The 20745-nt window shown below is 45.6% G+C and overlaps 1 protein-coding gene across 2 annotated transcripts in view; it reads left to right on the plus strand.

Moving 5' to 3' along the window:
• TAOK3 (TAO kinase 3) overlaps positions 1-20745 on the plus strand; it is a 74491-nt gene that overhangs the window by 41158 nt on the left and 12588 nt on the right. Inside the window, exons 10-15 of one of the 2 annotated variants that reach the window (XM_066199703.1) lie at positions 61-152; positions 2085-2178; positions 3561-3642; positions 6081-6248; positions 9061-9267; positions 17179-17313. In XM_066199703.1, the coding sequence (XP_066055800.1) occupies positions 61-152; positions 2085-2178; positions 3561-3642; positions 6081-6248; positions 9061-9267; positions 17179-17313 (778 nt within the window). The remainder of the gene's footprint in view (positions 1-60; positions 153-2084; positions 2179-3560; positions 3643-6080; positions 6249-9060; positions 9268-17178; positions 17314-20745) is intronic. The other variant, XM_066199704.1, reaches the window with a different exon arrangement.

Here is a 20745-nt window from a genome sequence, read left to right on the forward strand (position 1 = left end):
TGGTGTGCTTGGAGTGACCCTGTGCGTGCCCTAAGGCAGCCTTTGCTCTGTGGTTGGCAGGATGGCACCAGAGGTGATCCTTGCTATGGACGAGGGGCAGTACGACGGGAAGGTGGATGTCTGGTCTCTGGGGATCACATGCATCGAGTTAGGTGAGTGCACACACAGCAGCTGAGGTGGGTGATTAACTCTGCAGTGTGTTAGCAGCTCCTGCACAAAGGGAAGATCCTCATTGCTCATCAGTTTTTCCCCTTTAAAACGCCTGACTTGGGTAACTCTGACAGTTGAGTTAAATCTTTTTCTTGCTGGCAAATTAAGAGCAAGCCACTAATGCACTGTGCTTTCTTGTTAGTCTGGTGTGCTCAGTTATTCCCTGGAGAACCAGAGCATTTTGCTCTTGAGTGAGAGGAAATCATGGTTTGTCATCTGTGTTTTCCAAGCTGCACTCTGAGAATGTTGTCCTAGCTGTTGTGTCATGGGAGCTGGTGTCCTAAGGATTGTGTGTCAGAAGGGACCTACATTTAATTCTCAATTCTTCTTACTTCCCTGCTCTCTGAAACAAAAATCTTCAGTGTCAGCTGAAAAGTTTGTGCCATGAATCATCATGAACAGGTTCTTTACGTGAGGAGAAGAAAAGGGTTTGCACTGCAAAGGGCAAATGATACACATCCACAGAGCCTGGAGCAGAGGTGGATGTGATGGCAGGTACACAGAGTAGACTCTAAGTGTGTGTTTCAAGTTTGAATACTGTCACTGCATGTGCTGAGTAGATTATTTTCAAAAATCAGTCTTGGTATGGATTCTACTTAACAGCAGTACACCAATATTGTGTGGGTGAGTTCACTGAAAATGTCATTGGTGAATGTTTAATCAGCAGAAATGTGTGAGATAACGAAGAGGGGGGATGTGCAGAAGAAATGTTGTCTCTAGAATTGAGATGGTGTAGATAACCAGTAACTAACATGTGCCAGCATGCTGACACCATCTGTATTTTGATATAAAGAATGCCAGAAGTGGAAGTTTTAGGCTTCTGTTGTTGTGCATGGCCAATGATTTTTGTTTGTCTGGAGTTCAGGTGTGTCACAGCCTCTCAAGGAGTAAATCACAGCAGTAGGAGAGTGAGACTCTGCAGCTCTCTGTAGACACAGCCTTGGTACCAGAATTTCTGTGGAGCTTTTTACTCAGGAACCTCAAAGCCACTTTACAGAGATAACGGATTTCCTTTCTTTAAAAATACCCATTTGAGAAGCATTAAGCTTTTTTAAACTTCGAACTTTGCCTTTGCACGATTCCCTGTCTGAACACAAGGTTGGGCAGCAGTGGGAGGAAATCTCTTGTTGAACAGCACTTGGCTTTCTTTGAATGCTGATGTCTTAATTCCTCATGTAGCTGAAGTAAACAGTGATTGAGGAAAAGGAGATGTGGTGGTTTGCCTGCGTGGCAAGGGACTGCTCTGGCTCTGGAAAGAACTGGGAAATCCTGGCACCACTGACCTTGGTGAGAACCAGAACTCTGAGTTCTGCCCTCCTGAGAGGTCAGGGGCTGCTGGGCAGGTGCCCTCTTGGTGCAAGGACTGGGAAGGATTTCAGTGAGAGGGCATTTGTGGCACATCTGGCAAGTGAATTTGGTAACCTGTCCCACTTGCAGTGATAAATGAGGCAGAGAGCCACTTTTTCCTGTAATGCCCCTGTTCCAGCAGTGCATCAAAGATCTGTAGGGAATGATACAGCATATCCTGACCCTGAACTGTGCCTAACATTAGTTTTACTTAGTTTCAGTTGATTTTGCCACAGCAGATCAGGTGTGGAATGTTGCAGTTAAAGTAAAATTTACTGCAAAAAAACCCTCTTCCTTATAATTTGTATCCTGCTCTCATTGGATTTTGTCATCCCTCTCCAAGTGAACAGCAGCTTTCCTTGAGTGGGTGTCCTGGTCTACCTTGGAATATTAAAATAATCAGCCTAAGTGTGATGACAACAGCACTGAGTATAGATTTAGCAGTGATACCCTGCTCATACTTCCATACATTTCTCATTTCTTTCCAGACAGCCTTATCACACCTTTCTGTTCTTTTCTCTTTCCAGCTGAAAGGAAGCCTCCACTTTTCAACATGAATGCAATGAGTGCCTTATATCACATAGCCCAGAACGATTCCCCTAGGTTACAATCAAGTGAATGGTAAGAGAACCATTAACAGCTGCTTTTTGTTGTTTATTTCCCTGGAAATGCCCTGTGACACTGCACAGTTCAAGCCTGACAATGAATGTGTTGGTTGCGGTGCAGTGATTTGTGTGTATTCTCAAATCTTGTGTAGGCTGACTCAGTTTTGACCTTCTGTCACTCTGGCTGTTCTACAATCTAGAAGTGTGGAGGTGTTAATTCTGGGGTGTAGCTGCTGTAGGAATTAAAATATTCTCAGGTGTGTTAAACCAGCCATGGCTCAGCATCAGCAGAATTTCCAGCTGCCAAGGATCCCTGTTGGCAGAAAAGTTGTTAACATTGCTGTGCAGCTGAAATGTGGAGACAGGGAGGAAAATGTGGAGGTAATTGGATATTTTTGTGACTCCAAAAGCCCTCAGAGCTCTGTGGCCACCAAATAACTCCCCGTGCTCCAGGCTTGTTCCAGAATCTGAGCTTGGGTACAAGAACACTTGGTTATCCTCTGGGAGCAAAGGGCTTGCCCTGTTCCCTGTACCCAGGATTGGATTGTTGCTGTGGGGTGATGCTTGGCAGAGTCTGCAGAAGGCTTGAAACAAAAGCTCCTGGTGAGGTGTGAAGTTCCCCCATTTCTCTGCTGGGCATTTGAGCAGCGCAATTGTTTAATTGCTGATCATTTTATCGAGACCACTCCAGTTTCCTTATTTCATGCTCCCTGTTTTCCCATTTTTCAAGGTTCCAGGAGCTTGCTCTGCTGCCTGCAGCGTGGTCCCCACGTTCTGGGCAGGATTTGCAGTGCAGAGCAGAGACAGCTGTGGATAAACACAGCACGTCAGTGTTCTGGACAAGCCCTTGTTTACAGTGCCCTTTTTTGCTCTCTTGGAGTCACCAAGGTGCCTTTTGTTCTCCTTCTGAGTCCAGTGGCATAGAAAAGATCAATTTCCTTCTTTCCAGTTGGGATAAAACCTCAAGTGTTGAACTGAGCCTTGAGGAGCTTTACTGAGACAGGGTTCCCTCTGTAACCTCCCAGGGATCAGTGAGTGCATTTCTGGAGTTCCCAATAATTCCAGTGTCTTTTGCTGTTAAGCAGTTGAAGTAAAATCTTAAATAGTGACTGGTACACATAATTCTAACTTGGTTTTCAGTTTGTGCTTGGGGAATAGTTGTGTCTCCTTGTTACTTTAACAACCTCTAACTGGGAAAGAATTGATGAGATTGACTTGGAATTTGGAAAAACCCAGTTACTCTCTCTGCCTTAGAACTTAAGAACAATTTAGTTAGTGTGTTTTTTTTTTGCTTTGCACTGATAAGTTTGAATATATTCCAGATCCTGAGCTTCTTTTTTTTCATTTAGATTTTAATTTTTTTTTTTTTTAAATTTTTTTTTTTTTTTTTATTTGCAGGTCAGACTCCTTTAGGGGATTTGTTGATTACTGCTTACAGAAAATACCTCAGGAAAGGCCATCTTCCACAGATTTGTTACGGGTAATTTATCAAACCTTTCCAGAAATCTGGGGGAAAATCTGTTTGTCTACCAAAATAATTGCAAAGATAGTGAACAAATATTTGCCCTTACAAAAATCCACTCTTTGGTTGGGTTTTTTTTTGGTTTTCTTTTTCCCCTCCATTCATGCATCACACTTAGCTGTTAAAAGTAGCATTGAGGGGCCAGGCCAAGGCTGACTTCCTCCCCTAATCAAACTACCAGACCCCAAAGTTGTTTAAATCCCTTTAATGGTTTCTGTACTGAACCCAATTAATTAAATTTGTTTTGGAAATAACTGGATCATTTTGGAAGGGGTTTTTACAGGTCCATAATTGCCAAGAGCCTGTAGGAGGGGGACCTGGGAGTGATGTGTGTAGAGTTTGCCAAGGTTTTGTCAGTGAATTGTAAATCAGTTTCAGTTTAAGTCATTTGGGTTCAGTTTACCTGGGAAATAGAGGAAATGTTTACCACTCCAAGGGATTTGCTTTTGGGAAATTCAGGAGCAGCCTTCCATTAGGAGGTAGGGGGCTGTGAAATCCTGTCCAGCCCCTTTTCCATCAGGCTTTGGCTTTTCTTTTAAGTATTGCCTTTCTTTAAAATTGGTTATTAGCCCTGCTCTCTCTCTGGCTGCTGGTGCCAGTGACCTCTGCAGGTAAATGATGAAGGAGCTGTTTGTGCTGCCTTTGGCACCTGATATATTTTTTTTATTATTTCCTGTGGTACATTTGTGCTGTGGCAAATAATCAGTGTTTTGTTCCCTGGTTCTACTTGTAGCACCCTGACCAGCTAATAGGTTTATGTTGTGGGTTTTGGAATGATTCATTCCTGGGGATTGGCAGCCTCGCTGCTCTCTAGGAACAGGCTGAGTTCATTGAAGGATGTGATTTCAGGAGTACCTTGGGCTGGAGTCTGTACAAACAATTAGAGCTGAGATCTGAGTCTGAAATCCTGTATATTCTGTATTTTAGATTTATATTTTATTTATCTTTTTCTGCCCTACGCTTTTCACGTGGTCACATTTTAATATTTGCGTGCACACATAGAATGGATTTAGGTTCAGGATCACGGTTCCAAATGCCTCACTGCTTTCTAAAAATGATGTACAATGAGATAAAAATGGGTTCCTTTTTTTCCTAATCATAAATAAGCTGCAGATTGTTACTGTTCACAGAGAAATAAATGGTGGTTTTCTGCGTTGAGGAGCAGAAATGATTCATTTTGTTTCTGTGTGAAATGATGTTTAGAACTTCTAGCTCTGATTCAAAAATAAACACCATCACTACAAGTAAAAAATGGATATTGAAATGCCTGGCTGTCCCCACTAGCAAAACTCAAATGCTCAAGTTTGAATTCAGTTAAAAACGAGAAATCAGCTTGTGGCATGATGCTTTGCTTGTTTATTTACACATCATTAAAAGACGATTAGCTCATCCTCTCAGCTCTTTTGTTGAAGACTTCTGTTTTAGGGCGGGCTGAGGCTCCATGTGCTGGTTACTCCAGCTCCAGGGGATGAATTCACTCTGGATCTGAGCCCACAGGAGAGCTGTGAGGCTGAGCAGGCAAAGGTGACCCTCCTGAGAATTTCCTTGCAGGTGGCTCCAGCTGTTGAGGCTCTAAAAAAAGCCCCTTGAGGCATTTGCAATGTGCAATAGAGAGCCACTTCTTTTTACCAAAATTTCTTTTTTTTTTTCCATCGCAAATTTTTCTGTTTTCACTGTAGATTTTTCTACAAGCAGCAGAGGATGTTTGTGCCCTAAAGCCATCCCCCGTGGGAACTACTGAGCAGCACACCCAGCTGTAGGGATGCCATATAGAGTATTGGCAGGTGTGCATTCAGGTTGTCTGCTTTAGCCAAGGTTAAATGGGAAGACTGGAGACTTTAATATCCACTACCAGCTGTACAGTTCACAAGAATGTATCTGATAAATCAGAGAAGAGGCTTTAATCATGTTCTTAAATACTGTTAAAGAATTTATTAAGTCTGCACTTAAAATCTGTGCAGGAGTTGGCAAGAGCATGATTAGATTTCAATTCTGGCTACAAAAGCTTTAGGTATAAATAAACTTTGTGGTCTCCTTGCTGGTTTTATGTGCGAATTGGAATAGATGGATGCAGGAAAATCTTCATGGGTTGATTCTTCTTTGTTCTGGATGCGTTTTGTTCATTCCTGTGCCTCCAAGGTTTGAAGTGTCACCTCGTGGGTTTTGAGTGAACCAGCTCAGGAAGGGACAAATCATCTGTGTAGCCTGGAGAGTTCAGAAAACCTGACCCCAGCACCAGCTCAGTGTGTTTGGAGTCTTTGAGAAAGGGTATTGCCAGTTATTGAATATTAACAGATAAATTGCCAAGCGGGAGCTGTCACTTCAGGAAAAGTCCCCCGTTGTCCCTGGTGTCACCCCAGAGTCTGAAATGAGGTGTTCTGTTTCCTTGAACCCAGCACGATTTTGTCCGCCGGGAGCGACCTCCCAGGGTTCTCATAGACCTCATCCAGAGGACCAAGGATGCAGTGAGGGAGCTGGACAACCTGCAGTACCGGAAAATGAAGAAAATCCTGTTCCAGGAGACGCGCAACGGCCCCCTGAACGAGTCCCAGGAGGAGGAGGAGGTACTGGGGATTTGTTGCCCCATTTACATTGTTACAAGGAATGTTAGGGCCAGGGAGATGTTCCTGTGCTTAGGGTGGCTGAACAAGCACAGTCTAGGTGAGGAATGTTGTTGGAATATCATCTGGATGAGCAGACAGACAGGAGAGGATAATGAGTGATAGTAGTCCTTGCTCAGTGTTAAAGCTGCCAATTACTGTACATGTGAAACTTTGGATTATTTCCAGTGCTGCCTTTTCTTCTGGAAGCCTTAGGGAAGAAACTCATTCTGAGGGAGGTTCTCTGTGAGAAGTGGCTCCCAGCCTGTGTGGAGGAGGGTCTTTGACAGCCCAGGCTTTTCTTTCTCATCTGCACAGTCAAAACAACTCCATTAATGTTAATATTTTTTCAATTACCATAACTTTACTGTAAAGTAATTGGCCTCTCGTGAGCTGAAAAGCAAATCACCGAGTTAGTAAGACTTATTTTTTAAAAATTCTTTAATGTTAAAGAAGAAAGAGGTTAAAGACCTAAAATGCAGCTTTAGTTTAAATCTTGTAATAAACAACCCACTGAATCAGTGTATGATAATTGACCCTAACTGTGGCTGAGAGAAGGAAACCAGTCATTTTTCAATTGATGAGCTTAGATGGAAATTAATGTCACTTGGTGCAGGCACAATGCATAAATAAATCTATGGCTGCTTCTCAATGAAAACCACTGACAGACAAATGGATGTCTGTGTTCCTTGTGCTCCAGTGGAGTGAGGCTGTAACACACAGCAAGGTGCCCAAGCTCAGAGGATCTTCAGGGGCTTGGGTTTCAGGTTTGGGGGTGCAAATGCTCCTTTAAAGCTAAACTGGTTGAAGAAATGGGCATGTGGGTCTCAGGTGGAGCTGCAGGAAGGGAGAACTGGCACTTTGTGCTCCCCCTGCCTGTGAAGATGCCCCAAAGGAGGAAGAGCAGCAACTGCTGTGATTGAAGGTCCCCTCCAGTTTCCAGACCTGGAGCTTAGCTGGGGACTGGGCGATTGTCAGACCTGTGTGTGCACTAAAACCTTCCAGTTTCTCTCCCTGCGCGTGGCAAGCTGTCAGCAGAGTGACAGGGCAGCAAGGTGCCAGGGAATGGATTTCCCACGTGGCTGTTGAGCCCTTCCAAGCTCAACAGGAAACACGTGGTTGTGTTCGGCTCCAAGGTGTGTCTTCTGTTCCTCCTGTCCCCACTCCTGAGGAAAGCAGGGAGAAGGGCTGTTGTATCTGAGGGATGGCAGGGATGCAGCTGACACTCTGCATGTGCACAGCATGCTCTGCACTGACCCTGAGCCCTGTCCCACCACAGGAGGTGTCACTGCTCGTGTGTGTCACTAACTGGGCAGGGAAGGCAGACCCAGCACGTGCTGCAGTTCCTGCTGAGCTGGGGACAGAACCTGCCCCACTGGAAGTGCCACCAGGCACTTCCTCCTTCTACCTTGGGCTTTCAAAGGTGGAAGATGAGCCTTAAAAATCTTTTAACATGCAAAATGTTACTAATGCTTTCCTCAGAGCCCTTCCAAGAAGGGGAAAGTTGAAGTCAGGAAGCCATTGCTAAGGTTGCATATGCAATCTCATCTCTGTCCTTCCTGCATAAACATTCATTAATTACACAGCCTCAGAGCCTTCATTATGTGATTTCTTCTGCAACTCTATATAAGCATCCTGAAAATATTTTCATTCCCCTGTGCCTGTGTTCTCTGTAAAATAGTATTATTCTGGATTTTAAGTGCTCTCACGCAGGCTCTGAGTGATCTGCTGATTGCTTAAAAAATAATCACACAATCAAAGGCAAATCTGTCAAGTCTCAATTTTATCTTTCTGTCGGTCTCCAACAAAATGAGTTCCCCGTTAATTGATTTGTAATGGAATTCTCCCCAAGCTCCCTTCAGAGGCCAGGGCAAACTGGATGCAGCAGCAGGCTGCTCATTTCAGTGAGTCAAGGCTGCTTCACCCCAGGAGCTGAAGGATGTTCAGAGTTCTGTCCTCACTGTGAGCTCCTTGCGAGCCTCTTTGGTGCCACTAGTTAATTACAAAGGACTCCATAAATTCTCTAAATCAGTCCAGACTAAGTGCATACTCTGGCATTACTGTATTCCTAATGGGTATGGAAGAAGAAAAAAGGCTGCCAACTCCTGATATTTGTCTGTAAAATCAAAAATACGTCATATACGAGGAATCTTTATTTATGTATATCCAAGTTTTAACCCCTGTAATAATGCAGCTTTGTCTGAGTCAGCTGCTGAGATTCTTCACTCACCTTTATCTTGGCTGAAAACACAAGCTTCAAGGGGTTTTTAGCTTGATAAAATCGATTTGCTGACTGCTTGGGCCATGGAGGTTAAAACCTCTACACCACGTAGGACATATGAAATAATAAATGGGTTCATTGTCTTACATGCTTTCTGATTCAGGAAATGTGTTATAGCAGATCCTGACTTGAAGCATTGTTTTAATTCAAATTTGGATCATTTCTCTTAATTATGGGGCTCCTTCGACCAGCCATCCAGTATTCCTGGATGTCTCCTATCAAGCCAAGAGCCATGCCCAGACTTAAGGATAAGTGGAAAAAAACTGGCTTGAAACCTGATATAATCAGGTTGCAGGGGAAAAGGCAGAAACCGCCTGCCCCATATGGAGCATTCCAGAACCCAAACAGCCCCTTGAGATGTGCAGTTGGCAAAATAATGCCCAAAGGCCCTTGAAGTCTGCAGAGTCACCTTTAAAAGAAACTCTGGGCGTTGCAGGCACGTGCTGAGCAGGTGATCTCCTGTGGGATCTGTAACTGATGCCCCTTGTTTTATAGGACAGTGAGCATGGATCAAACCTGAATAGGAAGATGGACAGTCTGGGCAGCAACCATTCCATCCCCAGCATGTCTGTGAGCACAGGCAGCCAGAGCAGCAGTGTGAGCAGCATGCAGGAGGTCCTGGATGAGAGCAGCCCTGAGCTGGTCATGATGCATAGTGACGAGAGCACCATTAATTCCACCTCCTCCGTTGTTCACAAGAAGGTACGTGTGCCCTGGTGCTCTGTGCTGAGAGCAGGACCTGCTGCTGGGCTTGCCAGAGTCAACTTCTGTGTGGTTTTTGTCTTTAAAAGCACCTGAAGAACCTCTGCCCATGAGAAGAGGTTGCTACTGAAAGAGCTGTCAGTGCCTAGGCAGGGTCACCCAGTCTCCCCGCATGCCCAGCCCTGCATGTGCACCTCTTCCTCTCTGCTTGGGACATCTTTGTTTCCTTGGGAATGCCTGTCCTGTGTTCTGTGCTGGTCCTGGCAGCCAAGCTAACCCTCTGCCAGGCACAGTGTGTGATTAAAACCTGCCTGCACTCGGATTTCCCTTGTGGGGAGTGGAAGTGTGCAGAACTTTGGACCCTTCCCATGAGGTACGTTCGGAGCCGAGTTCCACTCGATGCTTTCCTGCTCCTTTGCTGCATGCTGTGATCTGATGCCTTTCATTTTCTTAGGCCTGGATATTGAGCTAAGGTTGTCTAGCTGTAAGCCTGCATCTCATCTCCACTGTTTGACTAAAACAGTTTTGGCTTGGCCTTGGCAGTGTCATTTGCTAGTGGGCAGCCAAATGTAGGTTGGTTGTGTTGGTTTCATTTGCAAGGAACTTCAAAGTGTACGTTTGCTTTTTGCCAGAGGAGCTAAAACGTTGGAGCAGCATGAAAAGTATGAATTTCTTGTTTGTAAGGTTACAGTAAAGCTTGGTTGTAACTAACTAAATATTTGTAAGCAGTTTTTCCTCCTGAAATGCAGGGTTTGTGTTGTTGGATATTAACTGTTGAAAAACTTTGTCTTCAACAAAACATGGACTTACATATTTAAAGATACTGGCAGAGAAGTTGTAAAGATTTTAGGGGTTTGCCTCTTTGTAAAGACACTTGACAGACAGCATCTTTAGAGAAGATTGTTGATTCAGAAAGGTGAAAATAAGGTGTTAGGTACCAAATGCCAGCTCATGGAACTGTCCTGAATGAAGAGCAGCACCACTGATAGATCTTCTGGGCGGTTACTATTGGAGCTTTTTCTTATTTTGTATAGGCTTTCAAAATGTGTGTTAACTTGAATTTCACGTTGATAAATAGCCATATTTACTTGTGCATTAAAATGGAAGTTTGAGGGACTGGTTTACAGAGAATTCGTGGGTTATAATGACTGCTCAGAGTCATTACAGTTGATGAAAACAAAACATGAGCTGCTCCCACCAGACATAAATGGCATTTGTGAAAGGAGTACAGTTCCTGCTTGTTTCAAGACTCATATTATGCATTATAATGGTTGCATGGCACTTGTGAAGTACAAATACAGGATTTCAGTCCTCCTAGACTTGTGTGTAGCTGTTCAGTTGAGTAGGATGCACAAACAGGACACCACAGGGAAGTTTTGATCTGGTTTGGAAAAAAAAACAAACCAGGGTGTCTTGCGCACTTATAACTGAAGTATTATGAAAGAAACCACTCCTAGATCACTTAACACAGGTGTTTTAGGGTAATTTTGGGAGAAGAAAGCCCAGGTCTGCACTGATGGTCTTCACAAAAATGATTGTCTAGGACTGCTGATCCTTGGAGTAGATTCCTTCTCCATTGGAAGATGTTCCATTCTGCTGTATGTAATTCATAAAGCAGATTTGGACTCTATTGCAGTCTGCAAATAGATTGGTTTAATTTAGTACACTCTTTCTTTTGTTCTTTGTTCCTTTGGGGAATGCAATTTTAAATGGAAAACTTCTTTGTGTGTGTTGTGTACATATTAATATATGTGAAGAGACTAAAATTGGAGCTGGACATTTCCGGGGGGGTTTATGTCCACATACGTCCCACTTTATTTTCAAGGTAAAGTTCCTTGTTCTGCCAAGATTTCAGTTTGTCTTTGTGCTTTAACTACATTTCTGGAAACTGGGGTGAGGCTGCGTTTTGGGTATCCCTCTGAAGCCCCTCACAAACACAATGGAAAGAACCTGGGGCTCAAGTTTAATTTAAGCTCATGTTTTCCATTCAGTCAGCCTTTAAAGGCTGAAAAGAAAATACTGATGAACAGAAGCAGCATTTTGTGGGTACAGGGACACATACGAGATGATTTTGATATGGGTGAAGTCAAAAGTGTTGTGTAAAATTGTGGTGTTCCACAAATGTGTTAATTATCAACCTCCAGATTGTGGAAAGGGTCCAAGATGGCAAAATAGCCTGGAGTGTTGGTATTTTCTATGGCTCAAAGCTCTGAAGTGTCAGAGGCCTTTTGGTGTTTTGGGCCACAGCCCCAGAATGTCCTGTGCAGGTAAAATGTAGGGTGGAGGAGTCTTTGGTGGTATGAGGTGCAGTTTTCAGCCTTCAGTGCTTCCTGCCTGGTGTGCAGAGCCAGGCTGGGGTGGCCTTGGCCTGGAGGACATCAGGAGCTGCCCATCCCTGTGTGGTGCTTGGCTGGGAGAAGCCTCAGGCATCTCCAAGGAGCACTCCTGGCATCTGTCCTGTGACCAGCTACCCTGAGGTAGAGGCTTAGGGAAGAGGCTGATGGGGTAAAAACACTTGTAAACAACTCATTTTCTTTCTGTTTTTTTAACAGCTGCTAGTTGGCTGTAACTTCCAAAAATGTTTTGTGGTCACAGGGTAAGTGAAATGACCTGTTCTGATCCGGTTAATTGTCACTGGCTATGCTAGTTCATGGCAGCCAAGGTGCTTGGGGTTTGCTGCATTTGGGATGAATCCTCTGTGGAAAACGGGCACAGCCTTATCCCTTCCACAGCACAGCAGAGCTCCATGGTTTTAAACTCGTGCTTAGAACAAAGGTGACTCCCACCTGTCAGAGTACACCTGTTCGGCTGGAAGAAAAATCACTGGACAGGAATAAAATATTGAAAATAATAAGAAGCCATTATTGAATGTGGAGCTTTTCCTGTTACTTAGTTTATAGCTGTGTCCTGAACTCCTGGGAGGAAAAAAAAATGGCAGTCATGTGAGCTACTGAGGCAGGAAGCCCATCCTTGGGATCAAACCCCGTTCACCAGCATATTGTTTCAGGAAATTCAGATATCTGGCTTGGATGAGGAAGATTTCCTTGCCCTGTTGCAGGTTGGTGAGCTCCACCATGTACATCTCAGTGTGTTCAGTGTAAGAAGTCTGGGTCTCTTCTGAATGCAGTTAAATCACTCTGCTGCTCCATCCAAGGATCATCTTACCTGTGGATACACATTCTCACATCCATCTCCCTTCAGGAGTTGTTCAGCTGCACAGGTTGAGAGTTGAAGTGGAAGCGACAGCTCTGATACAAACCCAGTTGTGTCTGAGAGCCCCAAAAAATGACAAAATGGGGCAGGGAGTTAAACTCCAAATACATTGTGCTTCAAAGACACATAACCCAGATTTTAAAATCAGATAAATATCAGTAAATTCATGTTTAAAATGAGGATAAAGATTTTTGGCTGCCAGAGTAAGACAGTAAAGTGAGGATAGACATCAGCTGGTGCATCAGAGACGTTTTGTCACCTGTTTATTTCAGCTGCTGGTAAATGGCAATGTGGACACAGGTGGCTTCCCAGAAATATTATTTCATTGTCCTCAATGAATGTATTATTATTTTATTTCTGCAAAACTATAATAATAAGATGTTGTAATCTTTTAATCTATACAAAAAGCCAGTACAATGTTGGGTTTTTTTCAACTGCAGTACTCAGCTGTTGCTGTTTCTTGCTTCAGTCTTGAAATCATCAGTGCTTTCTGAAACCTGGGCAGTAAAGTGTCAGGGAAATCTTGTGATTAAGATCTGGTTTATAACAAAGAGATGGGAAAGAGGATCTTTGTAGTTGATCATCACAAATTCTCACCCAATGTCTGCAATAATAAAGTACCTTTGCAATAACTGCTGCAACTTGAGCGACTTCCCAGATCCTGTAAATTAACCTGTGCACATCTCCTGTTGCTGCTCCAATTAATTTCAGCATTTGTGGGGAATTCTGTGCATGGAGAGAGCTTAAACCTCTCTGTCAATTATCGAGGCACTTAATGCAGTGTATTAAGACAAACTGCCACACTGTTGTTTTCCTTGCTCTTTAAATTCCTAGAAGGCAGGGATTTGCTGCAATTCCATAGGAGTCCTTAGTGTGGCTTGGAAATTGCCTTTCCTGTTTGTGTAGGAGACTGGCAGCCCTTGCAATTAATGAGTCCTCCTGTGTCTGGGGAGGTTTTACTTGGTGTCCATAGCAAAAAAAACCCAGTGTGAAAGGGGGTGTTCCTCCTGAGGAAAAGGTGGAGGTGTCCCAGCTTTGGGCTGGGCAGAATTTGGATGCTAAAGGCCTTTTTTCAGTGAGGAGAAGGATGGAAAGACAGTGTGTGGTAGAATTAGGATGAGACTCGAGCAGAATCCACTCTGCAGTGGATTTTGAACTTGGGGTTTGGCACAAACTCACTGTGAGGTGCTCAGACAATACACCAGGAGCTGCCAATTCAGATCCAGCTGGAAACACCACCTAAACCACTGGAAGCTCCACCAGCTCTGGTCAGATAATGCTGTGGGAACATTTGAGAAAGGTTTTGTCCTGGCAATGTCCCAGGCAAATCCCTCCCTTTGTTTTGATCAACCTGGAAACTGTTTATGTGCATGGTACAGTCAGAAGAACAAATTATTCCTTGAGTAGGAAGTTGAAGGTTCTGGATTGTTGGCCCTGAATAAAAGGATTTTATTGAGTGAGTTGTGAGCTGAGCATGCCCAAAGTTGCATCCTTAAGGCAAATATTGCAAAAAACCACAGACAACAGGTGGAAAATGAAGTGTATACAGAAGATGCATTACTTTAAAAATAAACCAGGGTTTGAAGTGCAGATATGGGGCTGAGAGATGCCCTGACTCAAACCTGATGAGTTTCTGGGGTGCTTTCAGTCAGATTTTACTTACTGGGTGCCCTGAGCTGAGGTACCAGTTTTGGGTCTTTGTTCCCCCACACATCTGAAGCTAAAAGTTGGAAACAAAATTTCCTTATCTGTGCCAACAGTTACAACTGCCATGTCTCTTAGCAAGTTTTTTGGAGAAGAAGGATTTTATTTTAAAGTAGCAAAATTCTGGTTTTCTGGGTTTGTAGGGAAATGTTTGTCCTTGCCATCAGTCACCTCATCTGAGGAAGGCTGGTGGTGATGTGGCTACTTGTAGGTTTATTTCTCTTTACCAGCTGTCCCTGGGTAACCTGTTACATTTGGTAACTCTTCATGCCAAGTGTTTTTATTTTTGGTAGTGGGACAGGTTTGCCAAAAAAAATGTGCCTGTGAAGTTTCCCTGGGCTTGGCTGAGAGTTGGTGGGTGCCTGTCTGCTGCAGAATGCTCAGATCCTGGGTTAAGGGGTGCCAAGGACAGCCACTGAGCTTTTTGTCCCCTTGGAATTGGTCCTTTGACTTGTTCAGTTGCAAAGGAATTTTCCCGTTCCTTGCCCAGCTGAGTTTGAAATGCAGAATGTGGTTAATTCACATTCCTGAAGGGCAATTTAGTTCTGCTCTGAGCTTCTCAAGTGCACTGAGGTAACCAGAGATCCCATAAAACAAGGCCAGGGTGACACTCTGCCCTCTAAAAATCCACCTCTTGGATAACAAAAAATAAATCACAGATTAATTTTCCAGCATAAGAAGCAATTGCAACTTAAACTTGTTATTTTAGGTGGTGTTTTGGAGCATTCTGAAAAGTCTGAATGCCCGTTTTAAAAGTTGGGGAGGTTTTTTTCAGTGATTTGCAGCTTCTCTGGATTTAATATTTCCCATTCCCCCTGCCATTACCAACATAATGGAGAGAAGGAAGATGACCCAGGGATCGGGGTATTGCTTAGCAGGCCTTGGGAACCCTGTGCACTCACAGGTGCTGCTGAAGGCTCCGTGTGTGACCAGGGGTGACATTTGTCCTGTCCACACCTTCATTTCATGGCTGCAGTATGGCACTGGTGGCTCCTGTGTGCTGTGGTTTCCTCTGAGGGTCAGGTGGGTGAGTCTGGTGTAGATCTTCACTACAGGGTTTGAGATCCCTCTGGTGGGGCCGTGGGTCAGATTAAACTGAGTGATGCTGTTGAACTTTAAATGTTTCATCAGGATTTTTTGGGGATGGCTTTTCTGGAACCTCAGATGTGCCTTTCACGAGAATGTGGGCAAGTCCAAGAGCCCGACCCATCACACCAATGTGCACGAGTTGGAAATCTGAGATCAGCCTAATTTTTAGTGCTTTCTCTTGTGGTCTCACTGGGTTTCCTGTCAGACAGTGCCACAAATGCCCAGGATAAGGACGACCAATATAAAATGAAACTGCAACTTTTTGTGACACTCCATATCTCTATGGAGAACTGTCCTTTTTAGCTGCTTTGGCTCGTTCTGTGTCCCTTGTTTGGGTGTAGAGGAGCTGGTGCAGACTTGGCTCTGTGGTGGCCTTGGGCACTGTGCAAAGGCAAGGGAAAGGTGGGCATGGACAGGGAACACTCAAAAGGAATGATAAGGAAGGGTTTGGGGTTAATGCACTTTCAATGAATGCCGTGTTCAGCTCTTAATATCAACACTTTTGCACCTAACTGGCTTTTGCTTGAGCTCATTTCCAGAATCCTTTTGAAGAGGGTTGAGTGTGTGTGGGTCTGGAAATGGAGGCCAGCAGAAGGGAAAACGAGGTGTCTGTGGGGTGGAAAAGGAGCATGGGGATGACAGCAGTGTCCTGATGGAGACACCATTCCATGGTGGCTGCTTTCTCACTCCGGGGCTCTCTGACCTCCCTGGTGTCTGCTGGGGCACGGCAGGGTGGCAGAGCTGCTCCTGCAGGCAGCTCTTCCCTTGCAAGGGCTTTCTAGGCACTGGCAGCCTTTATTTTGCACCCCAGAGAACTGGAAACTTGATTTAATTCAGGAGGAATCCCAGTCTTCCTGTGAGGTTTTAGGAGCTGGAGGTTGAGGATGGGAGTCATGGCACCGTGGTGGGTGACAGTGTGGCCCTGCAGAGCCAAGGCTGCCGGGGTGTGCCGGGCGTCCAAAGGCTGCTCCATCCCCAAGGTGCAGCCTGCAGGTGTGCTGGCTTTTGGCTGTCACCATTCCAATTGGGAAAAATCGTGGTGGTGTGGGGTTTTTTGCTGGCCTTTCTGAGGAGGGTTTCTCCTGGAGCTTTGTCCCACTCCCAAATTTGCCCGCGCCGTTTGGGAGAGGCACAGCCGCTCCCGGCAAAGCCTTGCCAGGGAACAGGAGAGAAGCTGCACCGGGAAACATTCCTGCTAAAACCTGGGAGCTGTTGCTTTAAAAAGGAAAAAAAAAAAAAAATCCTTTGTGGGCTGTGGAGAGAAAGTGCTAGAACTGTGCAGGATCATGACTGGAAAGCAGGATCCCTGAGTGGTCACGGAGGCTTTCCTGGTCCTCTCCAGCCTGCCGTGGATTTAGCCGGGATGCTCGTCCCCCACAGCAGATAGCAAACGAGGGACAAAGAAACCCTATCGAGGACACACCGCTCGGCAAAGGGAATGAGGCAGGATGTTGCTGTGGTGTTAAAAGGGAACAGGATCTCCGTGCCTAGACATGGGAATCACGTTTTCACCAGGATCGCTGGGTTGCAGTGCTTGAACCCGACCTTCCCGAGGACTCCGATCGCCCTGCTCTGCTTTCTGCTCCCGGCTCGCTTTTTTCTGCCACATATGTAATACTGGAGGTTTAAAAAAAAAAAAAAAAAAAAAGGAGATTTAAAAAAAAAAAAAAAAAAAAGGCAGCCCGATCCAGGGATTCGGAGGCATCCTGCTAGCGATCAGCTGACACGCCGAGCTGCAATGTGTTGCTTATTCATTTTGTACGGTGGGAGCTGCCGGGGCTAAGCAGAGAGCTGAACTATGCCTCTCCTACAGCCGCGCTTGTGCAGACAGAGGGGTGAGAGAGAGGCAGCCGCCGCGGGAAGAGCACAGCCGGACTTTCTCCTTGTTTTTATCCATTTCTGCAGGATCATGTATTTATAAGGGATGAGGTGGGCCACAGGGATCGCAGGCCTGAGGTGCGGCCTACCCAGTCAGTGCAGAATCAGGCCCTCCACTACCGGAACCGAGAGCGCTTTGCCACAATCAAATCAGCATCTTTGGTAAGAGCCCCCATCCCACCCCACCCCATCCCACCCCGCTCCGCGGCCCCTCGCTGCCATCGCCGCCCGGGCTGTTGGTGCTGTTGGCATAGCAACTGGAGATTGCACTGAAAGAGATTTTACCTCTGTGTGTGTGTGTGTGAGAGAGAGAGAGATGTAAATGTGAAATATGTTTAATTTCTCTGTGCATTGCCAGTGTGAGATAACCCACCTTCCCGGGTGAAGTTAATATCATCTCATCCCCCCCCGCCCCAGCCTCCATTTCCCACCTGTCCCTTTTGTTAATATATTTATCCGCATGTGCATAAAGTGTGTGTGAGGTGTGTGAGAGCTGCTGGAACGCTGTGGAGATGCAGATGCAGATGGGTTTGGGAACAATAAGATCGCTGCTGCTCGCCCTGAGCTGCTGCTTGGTTGTGGGGGTTTTTTTTTTTGTTGTTTTTTTTTTTTTTCTTCATTCATTCATTCATTTATTTCAAGCAACTGTACCGTGACTGCATTTTCCAGCCTGATCCCTTGGAAGGATTGCTGGGCTGCGATAAGGGAGAGAGAGGGCTTACAGCGGGCTGTGGGCTTACAAAGGGGAGGGGGATGGGATGAATCCATCAAGATTTGTACTATTGCAAATGTGATTGCTGTGGATGCCTTTGTAGTAGGGAAAGGGGTGTGTGCCGGAAGAGTTAGTTGTGTGCCGCCTCCCCCACCCCGCATCCACCCGGGCTGGGAGCAGCCTTTTCCAGGGAAAGCAGTGAAAAATGGCCCTTCCGAGGGAAAATGAATGTCCTATTAAATATTTCAGCCCGCTGGTATTAGAGGTCAGATGGACGGGAAGCGTTAGAAAGTCCCCACGGTTTGGCCATGGCACTTGCTCAGTGCTATGACATCATCCCGGACCAACCCCGAAATTACACCAGCGAGCCCTCCCCTTCCCGCTTTCTCCTGCCTCCACCATGGGGGTTCTCCTTCCAGACCACCATTTCTGCATCCCCAGAATCGCTTCCCATTCCTGCATGCACAAGGCACGGGGTGGGGATGTGTGTGTGTGTGTGTGTGACCACAGCTGAAGGTTGTGACTGGAGGAAAGCAGCAGCAGCAATGCCAGCAGCCCAAATTTTTCTGTGTGATTGTTGCTGCTGCTGCTGCTGTTAAAATCTAAAGTGGTGCTGTGGCATTCAGGCTTCTGCTCAGATGCTTCCTGGGAGCATCTGAATCCCATCTTTTGCAGGTGTATTTCAGGGTGCCCATACCCTGAGTGCCCCCCAGGCTGGTGTCCCCTGCTCCCCCCAGTTTAGAGTGACCTAGAAATGTGTCTGTTAGAGGACTTCATGCAGCACACCTGACAGGGGCAGGATCCCTGCTCTCCTGGAGACCCTCTGCCCTGGGAATTTTTCCTTTTGCGTGTGTGTGTGTTTGCACCCAGTGTAGTGCCAGCTCTTCTACTGCCTGCCCTGAGCAGATAAAAGTAGGACCCAGTTAGGTTGGCTGGAGGGCAGAAATGATGAATGACTCATGTATCATACTCCAGACATGCAATTTCATTGATAAATTGATATGTGTGATGAATATATTCATGTTCTTTTACTCCCTGTGCAAAGCTGCTGCACCTTGTGGTCTGCCTTCAGCAGCAGAGCCCACAACTCCTGTCTTCCTTGGAAGTGTCACCCCTGGGCTGCTTGGGTGGCTTGAAGGGATTGCATGGCCAGGCCCCTTTGGGAGCTAATGAAAATATGGGCTGTGAGGTATTCCCAGATCCCTGAGCTCTGGGGAAGACAGCTGATATCCCAAGATCACTCCTAAATCCCATAGCAGCCTCTTGTGGGGCTGGGATTGTGCCTTAATTCTTTACTCAGTTGGATTTGCTGAATCTCTCTGCTTCAATGACCAAGTGATGATAAAGATAAAATTTTGGGTGGGGAAGATGGAAGGCTTTTCGGAGAGCTTTTGTTTTTCGGGTTTTCTGTGGAACATGGTCTGTTGTCCCTATCATACTCTCACATCTCCCCAGTGCAGAGGGAAGTTCCCAACACACCACCTGAGCACTCCAGGAGGTGTTGGTGTGTCCTGTCCTTACTTCTGAGGTTGTGTGGTGGGGCAGAACTGTCCCTGTGTTTGCCGCAGAAATATTTCATGCTGATGAGCTTTCCCTTTAATGGTCTTCCATTCTCACCTTGTCATGTTCCAGAATGGACATTTAGGGTGAAAAAGTAAGAGTTTAAACTCATTGCACAGAATTTGGGTGCCCGTGCTTGTGTTGGAGCACTTTTTATCACTGTCACATTCAGTGCCTGGATGATGTCAATGGGGAGAGAGGTGCTGGATGCTGCTGCTCCTCTGGCCAAGGGAGAACTTCTTCCTCCTTCCCTGACCTATATTTGTGGGGAGGGCAAGGTTAGTCATGGAACTGACATGGGGAGAAAGACCTGAACGTTCCTGGAATTCGTAGTGCAAACCCAGAAATTCAAGCTTTATTCATCTCCCTGTGTTAATTCACTCTTTCAATGGCAGCTGGAAAAGATTTTTCCTGTGTGAATGGGTACTCAAGATCCCACAGTGGTTGAAAACAAGCCAACCAGCAAGTTTTGATGGTTCCCTACATTCTGGCTGCTGCCCATTTCTCAGCAGCTGGGAACATCTTCCCAGACACAGAAAGGTTGTGCAGTTGGGAGCATCAGGTGGCCTGTATTGCAGAGAATCAAAAATGGGAGTTCTGGTCCCAAATCCAATAGTACGGGATGATATTTGGGTGTAAGAACTTCCTTTTATGGGATTTTCTGAACCCCCCCCCCCCAAACATGAGACCAGGGCAGTGTTTTTAGAAGAAAAGCACCGAGTCTGGGGCTGGTCACTCCACAGCTGTTCCTGTTGGTGCAGTCCAGGGTCTGGGGCCCTCAAGGCCTTGCTCTTCTCCCTGTAGATCAGGATATTGCAGATGGAGGTAAGACTGGCATTCCTAAAAGTTAGCCAAGGTTCAAGTTGGATCTCTTTCCAAAAACAAGCTGAAGCAGTTTCAGGGAGTGCAGAGGTCACAGAGGAACTTATGTTAGACAGATGAACACTCCAGGTGACCCCGTGGTTTGGAGAGTAGTTCCCTTGCCCTGTTACTCTGCAAAAGCATCATGTGAATATGAAAGACACTGGACAGACCTCCAGAGAAAATAGTCAAGTGAACTATCCACAAAAGAACAGGCTGTGGAGATCCCCTTTTGAGTCTTGCAGTAGTGCTTTAATATGGCTCAGATGAAAGAAAATAATGAAAACGAGCAAATGTGGGTAAGAAAGATGAAGGAGCTTAACTTTGGTCATAATTCAGTCAGCAATTCTAGCAGTCATTTTTTCCTGGACCACTTTTCCCTTTAATCAGTTCTGTGTGGTAACAGTAACCATCAGTCACCTGGAACAGGGGTGGAAAACACCCTACATATTTCTGCTGTT

This window comes from Chamaea fasciata, unplaced genomic scaffold, assembly GCF_029207755.1.
Source record: "Chamaea fasciata isolate MVZ Bird 193981 ecotype frontalis unplaced genomic scaffold, bChaFas1.0.hap1 SCAF_18, whole genome shotgun sequence".
In the NCBI taxonomy this organism is placed as follows: domain Eukaryota; kingdom Metazoa; phylum Chordata; class Aves; order Passeriformes; family Sylviidae; genus Chamaea; species Chamaea fasciata.